Here is a 25,327-nt window from a genome sequence, read left to right on the forward strand (position 1 = left end):
CGCTTCTTGTTGTTGTTGGCAACGACGCAGGCTGGGTTGCCACCTTCTTTTCCGTTCTCGTCGCAGCAGGCACAGTGCTGCCAAAATCAAACCAAAATTTTCTTCGAGCTGACCTTGTCAGGCTCGAACAGATGTTCTAATGATAACAAACGATGAAAAACGTTGCTTTTATTGATACTTGATCATTCAAATTCAATAAAACATTAGTTCCGTAATTTTATTAGAGAAAAACAAACATAGCTTCTTTTGAAATCACCAACGTCTATATCACCCTGCTGTCATTTTCTTCGCCGAATGTACTTACTTTACTTTTACTGCTCAGACAACCCCCGGGTCATGAGCTGTCTCCAGATGCGCTGCCACTGGACTCGGTCCTGGGCTGCTACTCTCCAATTCCGCTGCGGAACTCCCACACTTTCCAGATCTTCCTCCACTTGGTTCAACCACCGTGCACGTTGCGCCCCCCTCCGCCGCGTTCCAGCCGGCTCCGAATTAAACACCAACTTCACCGGATTGATAGTCTGGTTCGGTTGGCGCGCATCCAGCGCGTCCGGCATTCTTGCGACGTGTCCGGCCCACCGGATTCGGCCAGCCTTGGCGACCTTCCGAATACTTGGCTTGCCGTAGAGTTGTGCCAGCTCGTGGTTCATCCTTCTCCTCCATACAGTGTTCTCACGCACGCCGCCAAAGATCGTCCTAAGCACTCGCCGTTCGAAAACTTCAAGCGCTTGCAGGTCCTCCTCGAGCATCGTCCACGTCTCGTGCCCGTAGAGAACGACCGGTCTTATCGGCGTTTCGTACATGGTGCACTTTGTACGCCGAGAAAGATGACCAGACCGTAGGGTCTTATGGAGTCCATAGTAGGCACGACTACCGGTGATGATGCGCCTCCGAATTTCTCTGCTGCAGTTGTTGTCCGACGTAACCAACGATCCGAGGTACACAAACTCCTCCACGACCTCGAACTCGTCGCCGTCGATCGTCACGTTCGGTCCTATGCGAGCCCTAAGGGACTCGGTTCCTCCTGCCAGCAGATATTTCGTCTTCGCCACATTCACCTTCAATCCAACCTTCTCTGCTTCCCGCTTCAATTCGGTGTACCTCCTGGCCACCTCCTCGAACGTCCTGCCGACAATGTCCATGTCGTCGGCATAGCAGATGAATTGGCTGGATCGGTTGATAATCGTGCCCCGCATGTTGAAGCCCGCCCGCCTCATTACACCTTCAAGCCCAATGTTGAAACAGAGGCCGGAGATACCGTCGCCTTGTCGCAGTCCCTTGCGCGATTCGATCGGGTCGGACATCACCCCCGAAATCTTCACGCTGCACCGTGCCCCGTCCATCGTTGATTTCACCAGTCTGATCAGCTTCCTGGGAAAGCCGTTCTCGTACATGATCTTCCATAGCTCTTCGCGATCGACCAAGTCGTACGCGGCTTTGAAATCGATGAACAGGTGGTGCGTCGGGATCTGGTACTCGCGACATTTTTGGAGGATTTGGCGCAGCAAAAAGATTTGGTCCGTCGTCGATTTCCCCTCCAGAAAACCGGCTTGGTACGGCCCAACGAAATCCTTTGCTCGCTCCGACAGACGACAGAAGATGATCTGAGACAGCACTTTGTAGGCCGCGTTGAGAATAGTGATGGCTCGATAGTTCTCACATTCCAACTTGTCCCCCTTCTTGTAGATCGGGCATATTACTCCCTCTTTCCACTCCTCCGGTAGCTGTTCTGTGTCCCAGACCTTGACTATCAGCCGGTGTAGACAGGCCGCCAGCTTGTCCGGGCCCATCTTGATGAGTTCAGCACCGATACCATCCTTACCCGCTGCTTTGTTGTTCTTCAGCTTCTTGATGGCATCCTTAACTTCCCTCATCGTGGGTGCTGGCTCGTCCTCGCCGTCCACCATACCGCTGACGTCGTTTCTCCCGTCGCCCTGGTACTCCGCCTCTGGGCCGTTCAGGTGCTCGTCGAAGTGCTGCTTCCACCTTTCGATCACCTCACGCTCGTCCGTCAAGATTCCTCCGTCCTTATCCCGGCACATTTCGGCTCGCGGCATGAAGCCAGTCCGGGATTGACTGAGTTTCTTGTAGAACTTACGCGTTTCGTTGGAGCGATACAGCTGCTCCATATCCTGGAACTCCAACTCTTCCAGGCGGCGCTTCTTGTCCCGAAAGAGATGGGTTTGCTATCTTCACAACTGTTTGTACGACTCCTTGTTCCCACGGGTGTTGCGCAGCAGCCACTTGTCCCGCGCTGCTTTCTTCTCGTCCTAAATCGCCTGACATTCCTCGTCGAACCAGCCGTTCCGTCGAACTCGGTCCACGTACCCGATGGCGCTCGATGCCGCTGCGTTGATGGCTGCTTCCATATGGCTCCAGCAGGCCTCCAGAGGGGCTTCGGCAAGCTCACCCTCGTCAGGCAACGCAGCTTCGAGTTCCCGCGCGTACTGGGTAGCGACCTCAGGATCCTTGAGCCGCTCCAGATTATACCGCTGCGGGCGACGGTACCGGATCTTGTTGACCTCAGACAGGCGTTGGCGCAGCTTGGCCACCACCAGGTAGTGGTCCGAGTCGATGTCCGCGCCATGGTAGGTTCTGACGTCGATTAAGTGCCGACCATCGATGAGAACATGGTCGATTTGCGTCTCCGTGTCGTTTGGTGATCTCCAGGTGTACTTGTATAGGGAGGTGTGCTGGAAGAAGGTACTACGTATGGCCATGTTTCGGGAGGTAGCGAAATCGATGAGTCGTAGGCCGTTCTCGTTCGTCTGCTGGAGAGCGCTGAACCTCCCAATAACCGGTCTAAACTCCTCCTCCTGGCCAACTTGAGCGTTCAAGTCGCCGATGACAATCTTGACGTCGTGTTTTGGACACTTCCTGTACTCGCGGTCAAGAAGCTCGTAGAAAGCGTCCTTGTCATCGGCGTCGCTTCCCATGTGCGGGCTGTGCACGTTGATGATGCTCAGGTTGAAGAATCGGCCCTTGATTCTCAACCGGCACATTCTGTCGTTGACTGGCCACCACCCAATCACGCGCTTCGCCATTTCACCCAGCACGATAAAAGCTGTCCCCAGCTCGTGTGTATCGCCGCCGCTCCAATACATAGTATACCCACCGAATTCTCGGTGGTCCTTCCCGTCCAGCACACCTCCTGCAGCGCCACGACTTCGATACCGCGGACCCGCAATTCATTGTGAAGAATGCGGTCGCTCCCATCGAAGTTGAGAGACCTGCAGTTCCACGTCCCGAGTTTCCAATCCCTGGATCCCCGAAAATCGGGTCGGCGATTGGATCGGCTCGCATCTGGAGCTCTCTGCACTTGAGTTTTACGGCGGGTGCGTCTAGCCATCACCAACCCCCTGTCTCGCCGGAGGACCGTCGTACCAGGACTGTTTAGAGTCCCACCCTGGCACTGGGACTGTTAGTCAGCCGCTCCTAACCTGGGGTACAGACGCTGATTCGAGCCGCCCCTAACCTGGGGAACAAACGCTCGGGGGAGGGGGGGTCCTAACTCTACCTGCAGTAAGCCGCCCCTAACATGGAGAACAGACGCTTACCTCGACGATGGAGCAGGACACCGGTTTCTTTGAGCCGCCCCTAACCTGGAGAACAGACGCTCAAAGAGGGGGGGGGTCAACCTCTTCTTTGGAGCCGCCCCTAACGTGGGGAACAGCCGCTCACAAGTAGAAGGAATCGAACACCAGGTTGTTTTGGGCCGCCCCTAACCTGGGGTACAGCCGCCCAAAAACGGGTGATGGAGGGAGGTGTGGGGGGGGGCGCACGCACGATTTGGGTTTTTGAATGCACTCTCGTTTGAAATTATTTTTCTTTTTAATTTTCAAAAACTTTTTGTTGTTGTTTTTCCTCGCACTAAATCTTCCACTCCGACCCACTGTGCACTATCGAGAATTTCTTCTGTATACACTCCCAAGCAGCACTACACCCAGCACGTTGACGACGACGACGATACCCGCACACAACACAAACGCCGTGCAAAAGAACGAAGACGACGACGACGACGGTATTGTACTTGCCACGCGGGGACTTTTTTGGTTCTTTGTTATGGCCCGATTTGATCTGCGAGTCGACCAATAAATTTGCAACGATTTTGGCCAATCTCACGATCGTCGCGCACGGCGATTCACTGCAGGTTCCGGAGTATCTCGACGGAATTTCACGCCGCGATGCACCGGTGTACTACGATTTTCGCGAAAAATTCGACGGACCGATCAGAGCACGACACTTCACCTGCTCGCACGCACACAGAGTAAAAAATGTACATGGCGCTTTGTTCATGTTGCTTTTTTTCGTCACGAGGTTCATGTAGTCTTTTGTTTGACAGATTGACAGGGCTATATAAACAGGGACTGCTGATAGCAGAGATTTTGTTTATGTTACTTTATTTAAAATCATGATTAAACAGACTTTACTGAAGTAACTTTTGCTCATTTTTGGTGGAGAGGTAGCTTATTAGGAGTACTTTCAGAATATGCAATAACCCAGAAAGTGTCAAAATGTACATGATGCCTTTTGAAATGTTACCGTCGAAGTGTGCTCTGCCTAGGGTTCGAGATAGGCCACCGATGATTCACGTCATCGACACACTAGCGGCCACCGTTGATGATTTATTGATACCGTCAAACGTTCAATACTTCATCAAGGTGACCAAGGTGGCGATGCAAGTTCTTGCGTTGGGCCAAGCAGACTACACCAAGGTTTTGGAGATTTTCAAGGCAGAGAATGTGAAATTCTTCACGCACGACTGCCGAGGTCAAAACCCGGTAAAAATAGTTCTACAGGGTCTTGGGGAGATGAGCATTCCTGAGGTCACGAAGGAACTCGAGGACTTTGACATTGCTCCACGCGAAGATAAGGTGCTCTCGAAATAGAGTACGGCAACCGGTACACATGTACTGTACCTATGCTGTACTTTGACAAAGAGACTGTCAAATTACAAGACCTCCGACAGGTAAAAACCCTTTCTGGATACATCGTGAATTGGAGGTTTTTCACGAAGAAGCCGAATGATGCTGCGCAATGCCACCGGTGCCAGAAGTTTGGACACGGGTCTCGGAACTGCAATCTGCCCCCGCGATGCGTAAAGTGTGGCAAGGAGCACAACACCGAAGGCTGTTCTCTACCCCGGAAGGCGGCTCTCCAGGATGGCGGAAACGCCGAAAAACACAAGTCCAGCGTGAAGTGCGCTAACTGCGGCGGCAATCACACCGCCAACTTCCGTGGATGTACTTCCCGGAAGCTGTACATCGAGCTGCAGGAAAAGAAGAGGAAGCCACCTGCCAGATCACCGACAAAACCCGCGGCTGATCGCAGTTCGACGCATCCTCCTGCGAGCGTTGCAGCAGCCGGCCTAGAACCTGCCCCTGTGCAGGACAACGCTGCCGACGGTGACCTGTTCTCGCTGACGGAGTTCCTCATCCTTGCGAGGGACATGTACCTGACGAGACGCGGTTTCGGGGTTGAAAAATAAAACACTACTTGTCGCGTTGGTAGTCTAGTTGAGAGTCAGATATATTTCTATGAAATGTACAATTTAGGTTGGTTCAGACGAGAGCACTCATGAGAGTGCTGAGAGAGTTAGTGGCGCTGGACATTACAACTCCTTTTCCCTTAAAAAAAACTTCATACATAAATCGAATACACTAAAATGTGTTTAAAATCTTCTTATTTCTTGAAAGAAAATGAATTCCAACAAACTAAATTCAGTATGCTAATAATTAATTCCTAGCGCAAATTCACTTGACTAATTAAAAATATTTGAAATCCACTTTTTGTTTCTTCTTAATCTGCCTCGTAGACCTCCGGATCGGCCGTGTTTCTCGTATCGGCTGCCGCTGATCAACTTCTTCCGACAGTGACGATTCACCCATCGGATCATCGTCGAAAATCGAGGACTCTGCTGCGAATCCATAAAAATCCAAATCATTGTCGGAATCGAGGGGAATGTCACTCCGCGATAACACACTAAAACGCACAAAAACGAGCTCGAATAGCATCAACGCTACTCATCGTGCCGAGTTTTCACATAACGCCACCTTAAAGCAAGTTATCGCAAGTTAACGCGCGTTAAAGCGAGTTAAAGCGACCAGCGTCTGCTCAACTTTTGAACCAGGGAAATATATCTTGCAACCTTGCCGTCGAGCAGTTTTTGGTCATGTTTGGCAACTCGGTATTTGTTTTTGTTTTTGTCAAGCAGTTTTGACAGAAAGAAAAAAAAACATAGCATAAATTTAGTTTTTTTTTGTCGATGGCCGGAAAAGTTTGCTCCGGTGTGAACGCCGGCTCTACCATCCACAGAGCAAGGCGCACGGCTTTCGGGTAATGTTTTATTTAGCAGTGCGATTAAGAAATTTTAATTGTGATTCTTATTGTTGTTGTTTTTTTAATTTATATTTATTCAGTTTTTCTTTTCCATGTACATTCATTCAGTTAAAATATTATTGAGTGTCCAATCACAATCGATGACTTTTCACCTCAATTTTAAATACTAGCAACTTTCATTTATTCATGAAATATTGTAGCTTTCGCTATTCAGTGATTTCAAATGTAGGAGGTCCTACATGTACAAAAGGGAAAAGGGATACCTTAAAACTAACTTATAAACTATATAAAGAGCGGATCAATGCAGCTGAAGACTGCAATGATTTTTGTCGAAATGCATCAATTATCTTATTGGACATAACATCCAAAGTGTCAACTTCGGCTAATTGATGAAGTTCACTGGTGCTGAACCAGGAGGAAGTTTCAGAATCATTTTCAGAATTTTGTTCTGAATCCTCTGAAGTTTTTTCTTCCTGGTTAAGCAACAGCTTGTCCAGATCGGCACAGCATAAAGCATGGCAGGTCTGAAAATTTGTTTATAAATTAACAGTTTATTCTTGAGACAAAGTCTAGAATTCCTGTTTATAAGTGGATACAAACATTTAATATATTTGTTACATTTAACCTGGATACTTTCAATGTGATCCTTGTAAGTAAGGTTTTTGTCAAAAGCAAGTCCAAGATATTTCACTTGATCCTCCCACTTTAAATTTACCTCATTCATCATTATAATGTGATGACTTTTTGGTTTAAGAAAATCAGCCCTTGGTTTGTGAGGGAAAATAATAAGTTGAGGTTTTGCAGCATTTGGAGTAATTTTCCATTCTTTCAAATAAGAATTGAAAATATCCAAGCTTTTTTGTAATCTTCTTGTGATGACACGAAGGCTTCTACCTTTGGCGGAGATGCTTGTATCATCAGCAAAAAGTGATTTCTGACATCCTGGGGGCAAATCAGGCAAGTCAGAAGTAAAAATATTGGGTCTAGCTCATTTCCCCGAATGACATTTCCCCGAATGCCATTTCCCCGAAAATCATTTCCCCTAATTGGCCACATCCCCGAATACCACTTCCCCTAATCAGCCACATCCCCGAATGCCATTTCCCCGAATATCATTTCCCCTAATCGGCTATATCCCCGAATGCCATTTCCCCTAATCGGCCATTTCCCCGAATGCCATTTCCCCGATGTGACACTTACGCTAATTGCCGTTTGTTTAAATTTAAATTTTCCCGAATTTTCATATTCCCTAATCTTTATTTTCGCTAAAGCCTTTTTCCATGACTAACAGTTATTTTCTCTCTCAATTTTACCGAACAAACAGCTTTTTCGGGTATTCTGTTGATTAAATGTTGTAAATTGGGTAGTAAAGCCCTTTGTCAATTTTTTTTAACAACGGTAAGAAACACGATTAAAAAGCATTTCTGATGACGTTTTTTAATTTATGCAAAAAAAAAGTTATTAAGAAGACAACATTTTTTCGATGGATCAACTATGGTCCCCTTGGAACGAGCTGTCAAGTAGGAGCTTTTCTGCCAAGAAGGGCCGGGAAGTGAATTTTTAAAAATGCGGTCGTTAAAGGGTCATTGTACTTTAAAAATAAGCTTTATCATTCTGCCCACCATTGAAAAAACGGCTAATATCCACTTTTGGCAAAAACGAGATATTAGCACCAGGTGGTAGAGGACGTTCCAACGCCTCTTCTGGACCTTGAATTTTACTGAAATAGTGCACGGAAAGGGGATCCATCGCCAAATCGCGATAAAGTTCGCTAAAACTAGCGAAAAATGTCGCTAATTTCTCAGCCTGCACAAAAATTACCTAGAATTGCTAATTTTTTTCGCTGGTTTGGAAACCGATGAAATTCTATCAAACCAGTGAAAAAAACACTGGTTTGGTGAAAAATGTCGCTGTTTGGGGGATCAGTTTTGCTAGAATCAGAAAATTTTCTCGCTGGTTTGGAAAAAGCGGCAGTGCACCAAAATCAACCAGGAGATTATTGTACTGGTTTTGGGAAACAATTCGCTGGTCCAGCGGATTTCTTCACTGGACCAGTGTTCTTTTACGCTGCATCAGCGTTTTCTATCGCTGACGTCCGGGTTTTTTTCCGGCGGCAGCAGCTCGTACCAAAATCAACCAGTAGATTATTGTGCTGGTTTTGGGAAACAATTCGCTGGTCCAGCGGATTTTTTCACTGAACTGGTGTTCCTTCACGCTGGATCAGCGTTTTCTATCGCTGACGTCCGGGTTTTTTTTCCGCGGCAGCAGCTCGTACCAAAATCAACCAGGAGATTATTCTACTGGTTCCGGCAAAAAATCCGCTGGTTCAGCGAATGTTTCCACTGGACCAGTGTTTTTTTGCACTGTATCAGCGTTTTTTATCACCGACGTTTGTTTTTTTGTTTTGGCGGCAGAAGCCTATGCCAAAATAAACCAGGTTGTACTTACTTGCCACAGCACAAACTGTTCCGCGGCCATGGTCAAGTACCTCGCCTACGATTCTTGCTGCCACCTGCGACAATTTGTGCACTCATCTATGCAGCAGTACAAATACATCTCCAGCTTCACTGCACCGTATTTTTCTGCTGCGAGAACTTTATGGAAACGTGCTTCTTTTCATTGAAAAGAACCCTCACCTGTTGAGTATGTATTTTAATGCTGAACACTTGATGCAGAACTTTTTCATGCTTTTTGTTTTGAAAAAACCCTAAAGCAATTCGATTGCCACAAATCGCTTCCGAACGTGAACAATAACAAACATTTATGACGGCTGTCGGAAGGATGTGTATCAAACCAGCGAAAACTTTCGCTGGAAAAGAAACCGTTTCGGAAATAACAAACCAGCGAAACCAAGTTGCTGGATTTGATTTCGCGCAGCCACCTTTTTCAGCGAAAAATTTCGCTGGTTTAGAGAAAAATTTCGCTGATATCAGCAAAACCAACCCAGCAAAATTCGGTCGCTGGTTTGGCGATCGATCCCCTTTCCGTGTGTTTAGACTTGGCTGCCGATGCGAAAAACCAAACGGGTAATATGCCACTCTTATGGGAAATTACCTTGACGGAGATTTTGTGACAAACACTAAAACGCGTTTTTCTCGGAATACTTGATTTGACATAATAGCCGAATTTTCAATTATGGGCAGCATTGTGAACACTAATATCAGCTTAATTTTAGGACCCAATTACAGTCCAGACTCGATTATCCGAAGCCTCGATTATCCGAAGTTTCTATTATCCGAAGTTCGATTATCCGAAGTGAAATTTTTCCGAGGCCTTCGGATAATCGAGTTGTTGTGTGTTCAAGAACCCAAAAATCGAACAAATAGGTTCAGGCTGGTACAAATTTTATTTAAAGTTTTTGTTTATTATACTTTTCGCCAAATCCAAAACTAGCAATGTGAATAAAATGATCAGTGTGAACGGGGTTCTGTACTATGAAAATCGCACGGTATGTTTTCTGAATCATAAAAAATAACAAAACTTCTATTGCATTATTATTATCATGTCTATAAGTAAAAAGTATTTGGTTTGAGAATATATCAAGCTAAACAATGTAAATGGGCCTAAGCCAAAGTGTAAACAAACAGTCTGTCCTGCTTTCGTCAGTGGATGTTTACATTACGATAGAGCAGGACAGACTTTTTGTCTACACTTCGGCTTGGGCCCATTTACATTGTTTTGCTTGATATAACAAAAAGTCTGTAACAATATTCATTGTATATGAATGAATAGTACCAATCCATTCAACACTCTTTCCCCCCTAAAATGCTACGTCTGTTCTGAGTGAATCCAAAAAGATAGTTGATCATTCAAGGCCAATACGAACCTTTCAAGAAATATTATATGTGGTTTGATGTGATAAAAATTGCCATCATTTTTTTTCTTATAAAATGCTATTTCCCCGAACGCGGTCAAGCGGAAATGCCCGGTGCCCAGGAGCGCGCGCTCCGGGGCACCGGGCATTTCCGCTTGACCGCGTTCGGGAAATGGCATTCAGAAATGACTATTCAGGGATATGACTAATCGGGTAAGTGGCATTCGGGATTGTGGCCTATTCGGGAAAATGACTTTCGGGGATGTGGACGATTAGGGGAAATGGGAAATTCGGGTAAATGGAATTCGGGAAATGACTATTAGGGGAAGTGTCTTTTCGGGGAAGTGGCATTCGGGGAAATGTCCCTTCGGTAATATGGGTTTCGGGGAAATGTCATAGATTCAAAAATATTGTATAAAATTGGACCCAAAATGCTTCCTTGAGGGACGCCGGCACGTACAGGTAGTTGATCAGATTTGCTGTTCTGATAACATACCTGCAGAGTACGATCCGTCAAATAATTTTGAATAATTTTCACGATATAAATCGGAAAATAAAACCTTTTTAATTTCGCAATCAAACCTTTATGCCAAACACTGTCAAATGCTTTTTCTATGTCTAGAAGAGCAGCGCCAGTAGAATAGCCCTCAGATTTGTTGCTTCGAATTAAATTTGAAACTCTCAACAACTGATGAGTAGTGCAATGCCCAAGGCGAAATCCAAACTGCTCATCAGCGAAAATTGAATTTTCATTAATGTGTGTCATCATTCTATTAAGAATTATTCTTTCGAATAATTTACTAATAGATGAAAGCAAACTAATGGGCCGATAGCTTGAGGCTTCAGCAGGATTTTTATCCGGTTTCAAAATCGGAACTACTATAGCATTTTTCCAACTACTGGGAAAATATGCCAAATCAAAACATTTGTTGCAAATTTTGACCAAGCTACTTAAAGTTGCTTCTGGTAATTTTTTAATTAAAATGTAAAAAATGCCATCCTCACCAGGGTCTTTCATACTTTTAAATTTTTTGATAATAGATTTTATTTCATTCAGATCCGTATTCAAAACATCATCTGATGAAAACTCTTGTTCAACAATATTCTGAAATTCTATTGAAATTTGATTTTCAATAGGACTCAGAACATTTAAGTTGAAATTATGAGCACTCTCAAACTGCTGAGCAAGTTTTTGAGCTTTCTCCCCATTAGTTAATAGAATATTATCACCATCTTTTAAAGAAGGGATTGGTTTTGAGGTTTCTTAAGAACCTTTGAAAGTTTCCAAAAGGTTTGGAATAAGGTTTAATTTGTTCGACATCTCTTGCGAACTTTTCATTTCGCAGGAGAGTGAATCTGTGGTCAATAACCTTTTGCAAATCTTTTGAATTCGCTTCAGTGCAGGATCACGAGAACGTTGATACTGTCTTCGGCGAACATTTTTCAGACGAATCAGAAGCTGAAGATCGTCATCAATAATGGGAGAATCAAATTTGACTTGGACTTTAGGAATAGCAATATTCCTAGCATCCAAAATTGCATTAGTTAAAGATTCCAAGGCTGAATCAATATCAGCTTTGGTTTCTAAAACAAAATCATGAATTATTCTCAATATGATGCTGATACCTGTCCCAATTAGCTTTGTGATAATTAAACACAGAACTATTGGGTCTGGTAACTGCTTCATGAGAAAGTGAAAAAGTTACTGGAAGATGATCAGAATCAAAATCAGCATGAGTCACTAAAGGACCACAATACTGACTTTGATTTGTCAAAACCAAATCAATTGTTGATGGATTTCTAACAGAAGAAATGCAAGTTGGCCCATTCGGATATAAAACCGAATAAAGACCAGAAGTGCAATCTCTGAATAGAATTTTACCATTGGAATTTACTTTTGAATTATTCCAAGATTGGTGTTTGGCATTAAAATCACCGATAATCAAAAATCGAGATCTATGCCGAGTAAGTTTATTCAAATCCCCTTTGTAATAATTTTTATTTTCCCCAGTGCATTGGAAAGGCAAATATGCAGCTGCAATCATAATTTTCCCAAAAGAAGTTTCAAGTTCAATGCCCAAACTTTCAATAACTTTTAATTTAAAGTCACGTAACGTGCTATAAGTCATACTACGGTGGATAACTATTGCAACTCCACCGCCATTTCGATTCATTCTGTTATTGGTTATAACCAGGCTTGCCACAAAATACAGATTTTTCAGCACAGGCCCGAAACACAAACGAATTTTTTTTACAGTTAAAATAAATTTGAGCAGTTTTTGTTAAATTGGCCAAAAAGATAAACATTGTTAGCATCTTTTGACATGTTCAGTTTTTGGTAAGAATATTATTCTTTAAAGTTATACTCGATTGAGTGTTTGGTATGTGCCAAAAAAATCTGTATTTGTGGCAAGCCTGGTTATAACTTTATAATCTGGATCACTTTTCAAATAAGTGCCAGTTTTTAAAAATGTTTCGGTTATAACAGCAACATGCACGTTATGAACTCGTAAAAAGTTGAAAAATTCATTTTCTTTCGCTTTTAAAGAGCGAGCATTAAAATTCATAATATTGATGGAATTACTTAGATCCATGATTAAACTTCAGGGTAAAAACAACATCATTCGCAAATTTTAATCCAATCTGGATAGCTTCCATCATGGATGTGGCATTACTCATTGTTTGAATCAAACCAAACAGTGAGTTTTGCAAAAGGTAATTTTTTCAAACGTAACATCGCCCAGATCAGAAGATCCCAGAGCGTTGTCACCCGAAAATTTTCAGATTGAATTTGAGGTACCTGGCCAATTTCAGGAAGAATGGCAGAGGATTTGAAATTTTTGGTTGTACCTGAAACAGCGGCGGCATAGGAAATACCTCGGGAAATACCGTTGCCTATTTCAATGGTAGAAGTATTTTGTCTAGCTCTCTCGTTAGAGGGAGATAGCAGAAACGTTTGATTTAAAGTTGCAGGTACAACCTGACTTTGAGAAAATTTCGGTTTGGATTTCGGCTGATGCTTAGCACGAGAATCCAAAACCTTTTTTCTGATGGGGCAATCCCAGAAATTTGATTTGTGATTTCCACCACAATTTGCACATTTAAATTGGGTGACTTCTTTCACGGGACAATTGTCCTTATCGTGAGAAGAATCCCCGCAAACCATGCATTTTGGAACCATGGCGCAATGATCAGTACCGTGACCGAATGCCTGGCAACGCCGGCACTGGGTCAGATTCTGGCCATTACCGCCATGTTTCTTAAAATGCTCCCACTTTACCCGTACATGGAACAAAAACTGAACTTTGTCCAAAAGTTTCAAATTGTTGATTTCATTTCTGTTGAAATGAATCAGATAAAATTGTGAAGTCAAACCAAAGCGAGAAATATTCCCGTTTGATTTTTTCTTCATTGGTATTACTTGGGATGGGGCAAAGCCAAGCAACACCTTAAGTTCGTTTTTGATCTCATCCACCGACAAGTCGTTGGAGAGACCTTTCAGGACCGCCTTGAATGGACGAGCATTCTTGGTCTCATACGTGTAGAAATTGTGTTTGTGGTTTTTCAAATAACCAACAAAAGTTTGGTGATCTTGTAAAGATTCCGTCAACAAGCGACATTCTCCTCTTCGACCAAGCTGGAACGAAACCTTCAAATTGCAAGTTTCCTTGCAATTCTTCAGTTGCGTTCGAAAGCTGGCCAAATCGGAGACGGAAGTCACTACAATTGGCGGAGCCTTTACTCGTTTCTCGACGGCAGAAGGCTCAGTACGAGGAGAAGGATCTTCGTCAACAGTTTCGGATAAAACACCGAAACTGTTTGCCAATGGAATTGGAGGATTGACCTCACTTTCAGAATCAGACCTCGGATAAGGCTGTTTTCTTTTTCTGTTTCCGTTAGCCGGCTTAGCGTTCAAACGCTTCACCGATGTAACGACCAAATCTTCAGAAGATTTGCGTTTACCTTTGTTTTGACGCATTTTGCAAGCAAAGTTCTCTTGAAAAGATGGCTTTGTTTGTAAAATACAACAAAATTTCAGGTGGGGTTAGTCTTGAAAAGACTGTTTAGAATTTTGGAAAATAACTCAGGTAGTCTTTAAAAAGACTGTGAATTTTGTTTGAAATAACTCTGAGCTTAGGTAGTAAAAAATACCGCAGCTCTAGTGTCCGTTTACCACGAAGGTTCGCAAGACACTGATTCTTATTGTTGTTTTTGTAGGCAAATAACCGACGTGCTTGGCTGTAGATTAGCCTAGACTGGGGCCATTACAGTGCCGGGCCCCGCTGACCGCTGGATGGCACACCACATCCTGTACGCTGCATTTATCAAGAGCTATCTATTTCCAGCTTTTGCCCAGATTGTGATCTTCCCCAGCGAATCGCCGAAACGTTTGCCGAGGAGGAGGAGGGCGAAATCGCCCGGCTGTCCTCGTTTGTGGGGGCCATCGGCGACCTGATAAAGAGCACACTCGGTCCGAAGGGAATGGACATGGGCATGATTCAGATGGCGCACGGCCGCAGCGCCGGCCAGGTTGAGGTCACCATCGACGGGGCGACGATTCTGAAGGCGGTCTGCGTAGACAATCCGGCGGATCATCGTGAACATGAGTCGCTTCCAAGACGACGAGGTTGGCGATGGATCGACTTACGTGACTGTGTTGGCGTCGGAGTTACTGCGCGAGCCGGAAAAGTTGATCGAGCAAAAGTTGCACCCCCAGACGATTATCGCCGGGTGGAGAGCGGCCACGCAGGCGGCACGTTCGGCGCTGATTGCCGCAGCTCAGGACAATTTGACGGATGCGGAAAAGTTCCGAGAGGATATGATGAACATTGCCTGGACGACGCTCAGCTCGAGGATTCGGTCCCAGCAAAAGGAGTACTTTGCCAAGCTGGTCGTCGGTGCCGTGATGCGGTTGAAGTGATCCAGGGGATTGAACGCGATTCTGCGCATAAAGAAGACCGGCAGTTGCTTCGAGGATTCGTTCTTGGACGAGGGTTTCCTGTTGGACAAGAAGCCCGATAGGCACCAGTCGAAGCGCATCGAGAACGCAATGATCTTGGTCGCCAACACGCCGATGGACACGGACAAGATCCAGGTTATTGGATCGAGCATCAAGATGGACTCGATGGCGAATATTGCCGAGCTGGAAGTCGCCGAGAAGGAGAAGATGACGGACAAGGTGACAACCCGGACCAGGTTCGTCCCGGCCGTTGCGATCTGATCGAGCAGGTCAATGGGTGAGGATACGCTGTGCGTCAGTGGAGATCCCCTAGGAGAGGCCTGTACCGTCGTAATCCGTGGGGCAACGCAGCAAATCATCGACGAAGCGGATCATTCGCTGCACGCCGCCCTTTCGCTTGCTGGCCGGTAACTTCAAAGAGGCCCGAATCGTGTACGGCGGAGGTTGTTCCGAAACGCTGATGGCCTGTGCCGTGTCCGGTACGGAATCGATGGCCATGGAAGCTTTCGGTCGCGCTCTGCTCCCGCTGCCGACGACGATCGCCGACAACAAAGGGTACGATTCCGTTTGTAACGCTCAGCTATTTAAACGAAGAGTACCTGATGCGGCAAAAGATCAGTGACGACGATGAGTGCAGCATAATCGGAGGACGCGAAACGGACCCCGAAAACATTGAAACACTGGATGAGAAAGAAGTGAACGTGGATATGGAATGCCTTCCGGAAAACGATCGGCACAAGCTGGAGGCGCACATCAAGGATTGCAATGAGTTGAAAAAAAAGGGCGCGGCGGAATTCCAGAAGGACAATTTGGATTAAATCGAGCAGAATAAATGAAAACAATTAACTTATTAAAATTTGTCCTGGTTTAATTCATAACTTTCATCACTGTATAAATATATAAAAACATAGGATAAAAATATAAATATGATTAAATGATTTCACGATTTTCTCTCCTCGCACATTCCATCCGGAAGCTGCTAACTCGCTGAAGCCGGATCAGTAAGTGTTCAGCCAGGTTTGAGATGGCGTTGGATGCTGTTGTTTCGAGTGGGTATCGTTCGGCCTTGTAGGAGGGTTGATTGTGTTTTGGAGTATCGTCCTGGTCCACTTTTCGTTCCTTGGACTTGTTGACCCGCAGCACGGAATTGTCTCACTTGGAGGCAGGTTTCGCACTGATTGACGTGTGAATTGGACAACAGGATCCTATCCTCGAGCCTATCGAAGAATGTATCCGCGTATGGTCCATCATCACGATGTACGAGGAACACCTCAAATCCCCGCTGTCCGGATCAAAGTAAAGTGTCCCTTCTGGATGTTGGCTGAACTGCGTTTCACACGACACGTGCTCTCCGCCTTCTTCGCGTTCCGCCACCAACGAAACTTGCTTCTCGACTTTCCAGTGCTTATCGATTTCCGGCTTTCCGGGTGTGGTCCCTCACGACGTTGCACCGGGTGCAAACCAACTTCCCCGAAACGGCTATAAAATAACAGCGGCTTTGGCGATTTTGTTCAAGTACATACCTAACCTTTAGATGGAAGGTGGAAGATAGTGGAAAATAAGGTTGTTCCTCCACCTCGTGGTCGTCACAGTTTTCCGGCGACGGGATGCGGTCCGATGGCAGACGATCGGTTCCAGCAAAACAAACTGCTCGACTGATTTGACAACGAGAACTATCATATGCGTTTGACAGTTCTAGCTGTCAAAAAAAATCGAGCAGTCTGATGCGTGAAAGCAACAAAAGGTAAGCCAAAAAGCAAGTTATCGCGGTTAACGCGAGTTAAAGCAACATAAAGCGGAAAAGCACAAGATCGTGCTGCAAAGGTTTGAGAAGGGAGCTTTATCGCTCGGTGAACGCAGGAGTGACGTCCCCCTCGGTCGGAATCTTCAAACTCACCCAGTCAAATCAATCCGAATTCTGAAACGGAATCTGATTAGAATCGTATACAAATTCCGTTTCAAACGCAACAACCGGTTCCGTGTTCGAACCGGTTGTTGCGTTTGAAACGGAATTTGTATACGATTCTAATTAGATTCCGTTTCAGAATTCGGATTGATTTGACTGGGCATGCTCTCTGCGCCGCTTGCTGGTTGGTGGTGGTTGCGATTTGGAAAAACTCTCTCTGCGGAAAACAATGTTGGGTTGTTTCCGGCGAGTATTCTGTGGAATTTTGATTTGGCGTTTATGCGCCGAAAGTACTCTGCCGCCAAGAGAGATCTGTAAAATATTTGCAGATATATGCATTAGAAATTTGGCTGGTAACCATCTTCTTGTGTCAGTTGGGTTAATGTTTTTGTAATAAATCAGATCTCCATTCTTCAGACTAGTGAATTGTTCTGTTAGACTATCATCATTAGTGTTTACAGTGTTATTGTTAGGATTCAAAATTGAATTATCCCTGTACACAAAACAGATAGCGCCCAGCGCTGTCTAGATAAGTTTGGACGAATGACAGGAGGTGTCGATGACAGCGAGAACTGTCACCGACGGAAGAAGGAAGGAAAAAGGAGTAAGGAAAGTGTGGATTTTGCCCCCAATAAAAGTTTTACACTCGCACAGAACGGTCGAGTTTTGCCCCCAAAAGTGCGCCGCGTTTTTAGTCGTCCGACTGGACGTTCCCCCCGGAAAGTGATCCCCCGATAGTGCTGCCTATCACCTGGCCTGTGAGCTGCCCCCGATCCCGCCCGTTATCGTCGCTGCTCGCCCAGCACAGTTCGGTTACGTGTGCCCCCAAAGGGTGGCCGGCGTGTGTTGCGCAAATTGCCCGGATTATCCGGCGAATGCCCCCCAAAAAGCGGTTGTAAAACGGTCGCGTCCCTGCCCGTGATCTGGCCCCGAATCCCCGCACCCGCAGTGTCCCCCATCATTTTGGTGCCGTGACCAGGATACCTCCTGGTGCGCCACGTCCCGTCCCAAAACACAACGTAGGACTTTGGAGGTTAGATAACCTCACTTCGTGGATCACGGGGTCGCACGTTTCCCACACGTGCTGTCTACTGCACTACTAGTGCGCCGCGCCTGCCGCGAGGAAGTTGGAGTGGCTGATTTGATTTTTACAAGGCCTCATTCCCAAGAGGTACCAGGTGAGTACCTCTCCAATCAAATCACCCCCCATTTGCGGTACTTCCTGGGTCTTTACCCGTTCCAGCCTCGTCCATTCGTCCACGTGTGCCGCCCCGGAAGTGGCCGTGATGTCTGCGGCTTTAAAGAAGATCCGTCAGTTCGAGACGCGGCTGAAGGTGGTGAACGAGTCGCTGGCGCGTGTGAACCAGTTCCTGGACAGCTACGCGGAAGAGAAGCAGAGTGAAGTTCCCCTCCGGTTGGGCAGACTGGAGAAAACGCTCGAGACGTTCGAGTCGCTGATGGCGCAGTACGAGCAGTTGGACGACGGAAAAAAAAAAACGGAATCGACGTAACACCTTATAATGTGGCCCTCTTAAACCTTGCGGTTTCGTCAACGGATCCACAGGCGTGTATCGTTCTTTTTGCGACAAGACTCCGCCTCCCGGGTCTCCTAAGTGTGAAGGTATGGGCACGGGGAGAGGGCACCGAATACCTATATTTACACTTAGAAATTTTTTGCGTCCGCCCCGGGATTCGAACCGGCGACCTCTGGATTGTGAGTCCAGTGCGCGGTCCGATTGATCCACACAGGCAGCAGTTGGACGACACCGACGCTTTCGAGAAGGGCTGCCTGCAGCAGCGTGCGTCCGTGGAGGAGCTGTACTTCAAGTGCAAAGCACGCTTGCTTGAGAAGCTGCCCCCTGAGGAACCAAGACCCCCCGTGCCCATCTCTGAAACGAGTCGCCCTGCGCTGCTGTCTAGCCTGTCGAACGTGAAGCTCCCGACAATCACGCTCCCGGAGTTCGACGGCGACTACAGCAAGTGGCTCACGTTCCACGACACGTTCCTCTCCCTGATCCACTCGTCGAGTGAGATCTCGTGCGTGCAGAAGTTCCACTACCTCCGGTCGTCACTTTTCGGAGAAGCTGCTGGCAAGGTCGCAAACCTGGAAATCTCCGCTCAGGGCTACGCCATCGCTTGGGAGACCCTCACCAAGTACTACAACGACAAGAATCTCCTGCGGAAGAAGCACATCCGTACGCTGTTGAAGTACCCCAAGATCCCCAACGACTCCGTTGAAGCGCTGCACCGGATTGTCGACGATTTCCAGTGCCACACGCAGACCTTAAAGCAGCTTGGGGAACCGATCGAGCAGATGAGCTCGATTCTGATCGAGCTGCTGGAGGACAAGTTGGACGACGCTTCGCTGAGTGCGTGGGAGGAATCGATCGGCCAGAAGGAGGAACGGTCAACTTTCAGCGCGATGATCGAGTTCCTGCAGAGGCGCGCACGCGTTCGGGAGACGATCCAGATCAACCGCCCGCAGCAGGTCGCGTCAAAGCCCGGAAGCCACAATCCCGCGCCCAAGAAGCCGTTCCAGACCCGCGTCAACTCGAACGCCGCAGTAGAAACCCCGCCCAAGACTTTCCCGCTGTGCCCCGCCTGCGACAAACAGAAGCACTCGATCATGGACTGCGCTGCGTTCAACGGCATGAACGTTTCGGAGCGCATGAGGGTGGTCACGGACAAGAGGCTCTGCAGTAACTGCTTCCGAAGCGACCACTTTGCCCGGAACTGTCGCTCGAAGTACCACTGCAAGCACTGCAACAAGCGCCACCACTCGATGATCCATCCCGGCCCCGGATTGCAGGACACGAACCCCATCGTAGCCACCCCCGCAATGAACCCCGCTCCCGTGAAAGCCGCTACGAAGTCGAGCAGCGCCAGCGTGCTGCTGTCGACGGTGGTGCTCGCCGTTTTGGACAGCTACGGCAAAGAACACCTCGCTCGTGCCCTGCTGGATACCGGATCTCAACCCAACGTGATGAGTGAACACTTGTGCCAGCAACTCCATCTGTTCCGCAAGGTTGCCAACGTACCCATCTCTGGTGTTGACAGCACGATCACGAACGCCAAGCACAAGGTCAGCACCGAGGTCAGATCCCGTGTCAGCCGTTTCGCGGAGACTCTTGACTTCCTCGTGCTGCGCAAGGTGACCTGTGAGACCCCGCCCGTTACCATCCCGATCGCCCAGTGGAAGATTCCGGAGCATCTAGCACTTGCCGACCCGGAGTTCAACGTGTCCCGCAAGGCCGACATGATCATCGGAGCTGCTCACTTCTACTCGTTCCTGCTTGAAGGCCGGATCCGTCTTGCTGGCCCCGTCCCCCTGCTTGTCGAGTCCGTGTTTGGATGGATTGCGACGGGCTCAGTTGAGGTCAGCGACGAAGCGGAGCAGCAACCTACGGTGGCTTGTCATGTGGCGACAGTCGAATCCGTGGACAAGTTGCTGGAGCGATTCTGGGCTCTAGAAGAGGTCGGCAGTTCCAACTACTCGGTCGACGAGCACAAATGCGAAGCCTACTTCAAGGAGACGGTTGCGCGCGACGAGAGCGGACGGTACGTGGTCAAGCTGCCGAAGCACCCCGAGTTCCAGCAGATGATCGGCGCGTCGAAGACGAACGCTGTCCGCAGATTCCGGTGGCTGGAGCAGAAGCTGGAGAAACAACCCGAACTCAAGCCGCAGTACCACGAGTTCATGCAGGAGTACCTGAACCTGGGCCACATGCACGCGGTTCCCGACGACGCCGAAGACGAAAGTTCCCGCGCCTGCTATTTGCCCCACCATCCCGTGATCAAGGAACAGAGCTCGACGACGAAAGTGCGCGTTGTGTTCGACGGTTCCGCCAAGACCAGCGAGGGACACTCTCTCAACGATGCGCTTCTAGTCGGACCCGTGGTGCAGGACGAGCTCCTGGACACTGTGCTGCGCTTCCGGAAGTTCCCCATCGCCCTAGTAGCCGACATCGAGAAAATGTACCGCCAGGTGGCGGTGCACTCTGAAGACCGTCCGTACCAACGGATTGTTTGGAGGTTCGATCCGGAGCAACCCATCACCACGTACGAGCTGGCCACGGTGACGTACGGTTTGGCACCATCGTCCTGCTTGGCCACGAGAACTTTGCTTCAGCTGGCAGACGACGAAGGCGCGCAGTTCCCCCAGGCCAGCGAGGCCATCAAGAAGCACATGTACGTGGACGACTTCATCGGCGGCGCGCAAACCGTAGACGACGCGATCCTGCTGCGCTCCGATCTCTGCAAGCTGCTGCTGAAGGGAGGATTCCAGCTGCGTAAGTGGTGCTCCAACTCGCTCGCCGTCCTGGCGGACATTCCCAGCGAGCTCCTTGGAACGCAGTCGTCGTTGCAGTTCGACCCCGAAGAGACGATCAAAACCCTTGGCATCAGCTGGGAGCCCGAAGCTGACGTGTTCCGGTTCGTTGTCTCAGTCGTCTGGGATCTGTCCCCCACCAAGCGCAACATCCTTTCCGTAATCGCCCAGCTGTACGACCCCCTCGGTCTGATCGCTCCTGTCGTCGTACTCGCCAAGATCGTCCTGCAGGAGCTGTGGTACTTGGCACTGGAGTGGGACGCGCTGGTCCCCCCGGAGTTGCGCACAAGATGGTTCGACTTTTGCGAAGGGCTTTCGCACCTGACCAACTTCCGCATCGACCGCTACGCCTTCGCCCGCAAATGCTGCTACGCCGAGCTCCATTTCTTCTCGGATGCGTCCGAGGTGGCCTACGGAGCAGTCGCCTACGTGCGATCGGAGTCGCCGGACGGCAAGATCAAGGTGAGCTTGCTGACATCGAAGTCGAAGGTGGCCCCCCTGAAGAAGCGAAGCATACCCCGCCTGGAACTTTGCGCATTCTTTCTCGCCGCGCAAATGTACGTGAGAGTCGTCGAAGCCCTGGACGTGAAGTTTCAAGACGTGTACTTCTGGACCGACTCGGAGGTGGTTCTGCAGTGGCTGAAGTCGGCGCCCCGAAGGTGGAAACCCTTCGTCGCGAATCGCATCTCGGAGATCCAGATCATCACCCACGGCGCAAAGTGCCTGCACGTCGCCGGCTTGGAGAACCCTGCGGATCTGGTGTCCCGCGGAATGCCGGCGGAGAAGCTCGTCAACAGCCCCAAGTGGAAGTTCGGAGCGTCCTGGTTGGGCAAGCACAAACCGCTGTGGCCCCCGCAGCGCGACCTCAAAGGTGCGCTCCCCATCGAAGAGCAGAAGGAGAAACCCATTCTGGTTGTACAAACCGCCCCGCCCAACCATGTCTTCACCATCTTCTTCTCGTACCGACGCCTGCTGAACGCAGTAGGCCTCGCTTTGCGTTTTGCACAGAACGTCCGCAAGCCTTACAAGCGGAACACGGACCGAGTTCTGTCGGTCGTCGAGCTGGAAGCCACTAAGGTCGCGCTCGTCAAGATCGTCCAAGCCGAGACGTTCCCGGAGGATCTCAAGCTGTTGCGGAAAGGCCGACCTGTCGCACCAAAGTCCCCTCTGCGCCTGCTCAACCCATTCTTGGATCAAGCTGGTGTGATACGCGTTGGTGGCCGGTTGTGCTTGTCCGACGAGCCGTACGCAGTGAAGCACCCGATGGTCATCCCTGGCTTCCACCCGTTCACGCGACTGATGCTGACCTACTACCACTTGAAGGTGATCCACGGTGGCATCACGGTGACGCTCGCCAGCGTCCGAGACGAGTTCTGGCCGTTGAACGGCCGCCGCGCGGTGCGCAACGCGATTCGCCGCTGCTTCAGATGTTGCCGAGCGAACCCCCAACCCATCCAGCAGCCGATCGGTCAGCTGCCCGTCGCCAGAGTCACCGCCAACGAAGCGTTCACCTGCACTGGCGTCGACTTCTGCGGGCCGCTGTATTTGAAACCAACGCACCGCCGCGCCGCATCCCGCAAGTGCTATGTCGCGGTCTTCATCTGCCTGAGCACTAAGGCCGTCCACCTGGAGCTGGTCAACGATCTGTCCACTGCAGCGTTCCTGATGGCCCTGACCCGGTTCACCTGGAGAAGAAACAAGCCGAGTCACATCTACTCCGATAACGGAACCAATTTCATCGGAGCCAAGAACGTCCTTCACCAGCTGTACCAGATGCTGCAGCCCGGACCCGAAAGCGACAAGATCGCCAAGCACCTGGCGGACGACGGCATCCAGTGGCACCTGATCCCCCCGCGCGCTCCCAACTTCGGCGGTCTCTGGGAGGCCACTGTGAAGGTGGCCAAGAAGCATATCGTCCGGCAGCTCGGAAACTCACTGCTGTCCTTCGAGGAGCTGACTACGGTGCTCACTGCGATCGAAGGCTGCATGAACTCCCGTCCACTAACCCGGCTGTCGGAGGATCCCAACGATCTGTCCGCGCTCACCCCGGCCCACTTCCTGGTGAAGAACATGATCCGCCCGCTTCCCGAGCCGGACGTGCGCGACGTCCCTCTGAACCGGCTGAACCAGTATCAGCGCATCCAGGCCTACTCCCAGCGATTTTGGCACCGCTGGCGGAACGAGTACTTGAAGGAGCTTCAAACGCAGTACAGCAGCAACCCCCGTCGTTACAACCTGGACGTCGGCTCCGTGGTGATCATCAAGGATGAGCTGCTTCCACCCGCCCGCTGGCCGCTGGCCCGCGTCCTGGAAGTGCACCCTGGACCTGATGGCGTCACTCGTGTGGCCACGCTGCGAACCGCCGGAGGAATCCTGAAGCGAGCTGTCTCGAAGATCTGCCCCCTGGAGTGCGCCGACGAAGCCGAAGAAGAGAAGTGATTTATTTACATTTAGATTGTACTTTTGCTTAGTTTGTAGTTTGTTTTGAAAATGAATTTTCAAGGTGGCCGGTATTATGTTAGGATTCAAAATTGAATTATCCCTGTACACAAAACAGATAGCGCCCAGCGCTGTCTAGATAAGTTTGGACGAATGACAGGAGGTGTCGATGACAGCGAGAACTGTCACCGACGGAAGAAGGAAGGAAAAAGGAGTAAGGAAAGTGTGGATTTTGCCCCCAATAAAAGTTTTACACTCGCACAGAACGGTCGAGTTTTGCCCCCAAAAGTGCGCCGCGTTTTTAGTCGTCCGACTGGACGTTCCCCCCGGAAAGTGATCCCCCGATAGTGCTGCCTATCACCTGGCCTGTGAGCTGCCCCCGATCCCGCCCGTTATCGTCGCTGCTCGCCCAGCACAGTTCGGTTACGTGTGCCCCCAAAGGGTGGCCGGCGTGTGTTGCGCAAATTGCCCGGATTATCCGGCGAATGCCCCCCAAAAAGCGGTTGTAAAACGGTCGCGTCCCTGCCCGTGATCTGGCCCCGAATCCCCGCACCCGCAGTGTCCCCCATCAGTTATCATCTTGCGATTTTGTCAAATTGTGTTTAAAATTGTGTTTAGGGGTTTTGGTTTGTAGGAGAGCATTTTTCAGAAGGAAAATTGTGATCTTTGGCTAAGCATGTGTTCCTGTAATTAAATAGAAAATTGCTAATTTGCTCATCGATATCCAACCTCCTTATGTCAGGATCCAGGAGAAACTTTTTGAGAACCTCTTTCACCAAACGAACTGATCGCTCTGCCTGTCCGTTGCTCTCGGGATGATATGGTAGACTTTTCATGACCTTTACACCTTGTTTTTCAAAAAAACTAACAAAAGCTTCAGCATTAAACGGTGGTCCACCATCTGTCACCAAAACGTCCGGCAGCCCGAACCTGGCAAAAATCCCAAGAAACACTTTGATAACCTTTCTGTGATCAGTACCGTTCCTCATGTACTCCAACTCGATCCACTTGGTGAAACTGTCAATTACAACCAAAAAAACCTTCTTCTCAAAATAAAAAAAATCTGCATGGATCCTGCTAAATGGTTTCGTTGTAGGTGTCCAATTTGAGTAAGGTGCTTTCCTGGTAACAGCTGTTGTTTCATGACAAACTTTACAAGATTTGACAAAATCTTCAATATCTCCATTCATGTCGTACCAGTAAACAGTCCTTCTCGCGAGTTGTTTGATTTTGTTTATGCCAGAGTGATTTTTGTGCAAAAGTTTCAAAATTTGTTCCTTCATGACCTCGGGAACGATGACACGATCCTGAAACAGCACACATCCATCGACTTCTTCAAGATCTCTGTCACATGCCGTCAACTCCGTCAAATTTCAGGCATCAAAACACTAGCGCCACTCCGATGCGAACGGGAAAATATTCAAACATTAAGCTTTAAAGCGATGGTGGGAGAGCGAGAGAAAAAAATAAAGTTTCAGCGCAGCGAAGAGAAGAAACGAAAAAGCTTGTTGCTGCTGTCACTGCTTTTCGCGCCACCGCACG

General features: G+C 48.6%; 2 protein-coding genes and 1 pseudogene across 2 annotated transcripts in view; 2 read left to right on the plus strand and 1 right to left on the minus strand.

The window, feature by feature from the left end:
• The window catches only part of LOC6051147 (homeobox protein unc-4), a 364,275-nt gene that overhangs the window by 148,150 nt on the left and 190,798 nt on the right, over positions 1-25,327 (minus strand). The window lies entirely within an intron of this gene.
• Positions 14,468-15,931, plus strand: LOC119770679 (annotated as a pseudogene).
• Positions 16,369-23,785, plus strand: LOC119769035. The gene is made up of 3 exons (XM_038260918.1): positions 16,369-16,409; positions 18,263-18,493; positions 18,769-23,785. Exons 1-3 carry the CDS (start codon positions 16,369-16,371, stop codon positions 23,783-23,785), a joined length of 5,289 nt encoding a protein of 1,762 aa, XP_038116846.1.

The sequence above is a fragment of the Culex quinquefasciatus genome, chromosome 3 (assembly GCF_015732765.1).
Source record: "Culex quinquefasciatus strain JHB chromosome 3, VPISU_Cqui_1.0_pri_paternal, whole genome shotgun sequence".
Lineage (NCBI taxonomy): Eukaryota > Metazoa > Arthropoda > Insecta > Diptera > Culicidae > Culex > Culex quinquefasciatus.

Excerpts from the sequence above, each read along its gene's own strand:
- LOC119769035 (XM_038260918.1), top strand. The coding sequence starts at position 16,369 with ATGTACGAGGAACACCTCAAATCCCCGCTGTCCGGATCAAA. Across the intron at positions 16,410-18,262 it reads TCCCCGCTGTCCGGATCAAA|CCTCGTCCATTCGTCCACGT; the intron begins GTAAAGTGTCCC and ends TACCCGTTCCAG. Across the intron at positions 18,494-18,768 it reads CTGATGGCGCAGTACGAGCA|GCAGCAGTTGGACGACACCG; the intron begins GTTGGACGACGG and ends TGATCCACACAG.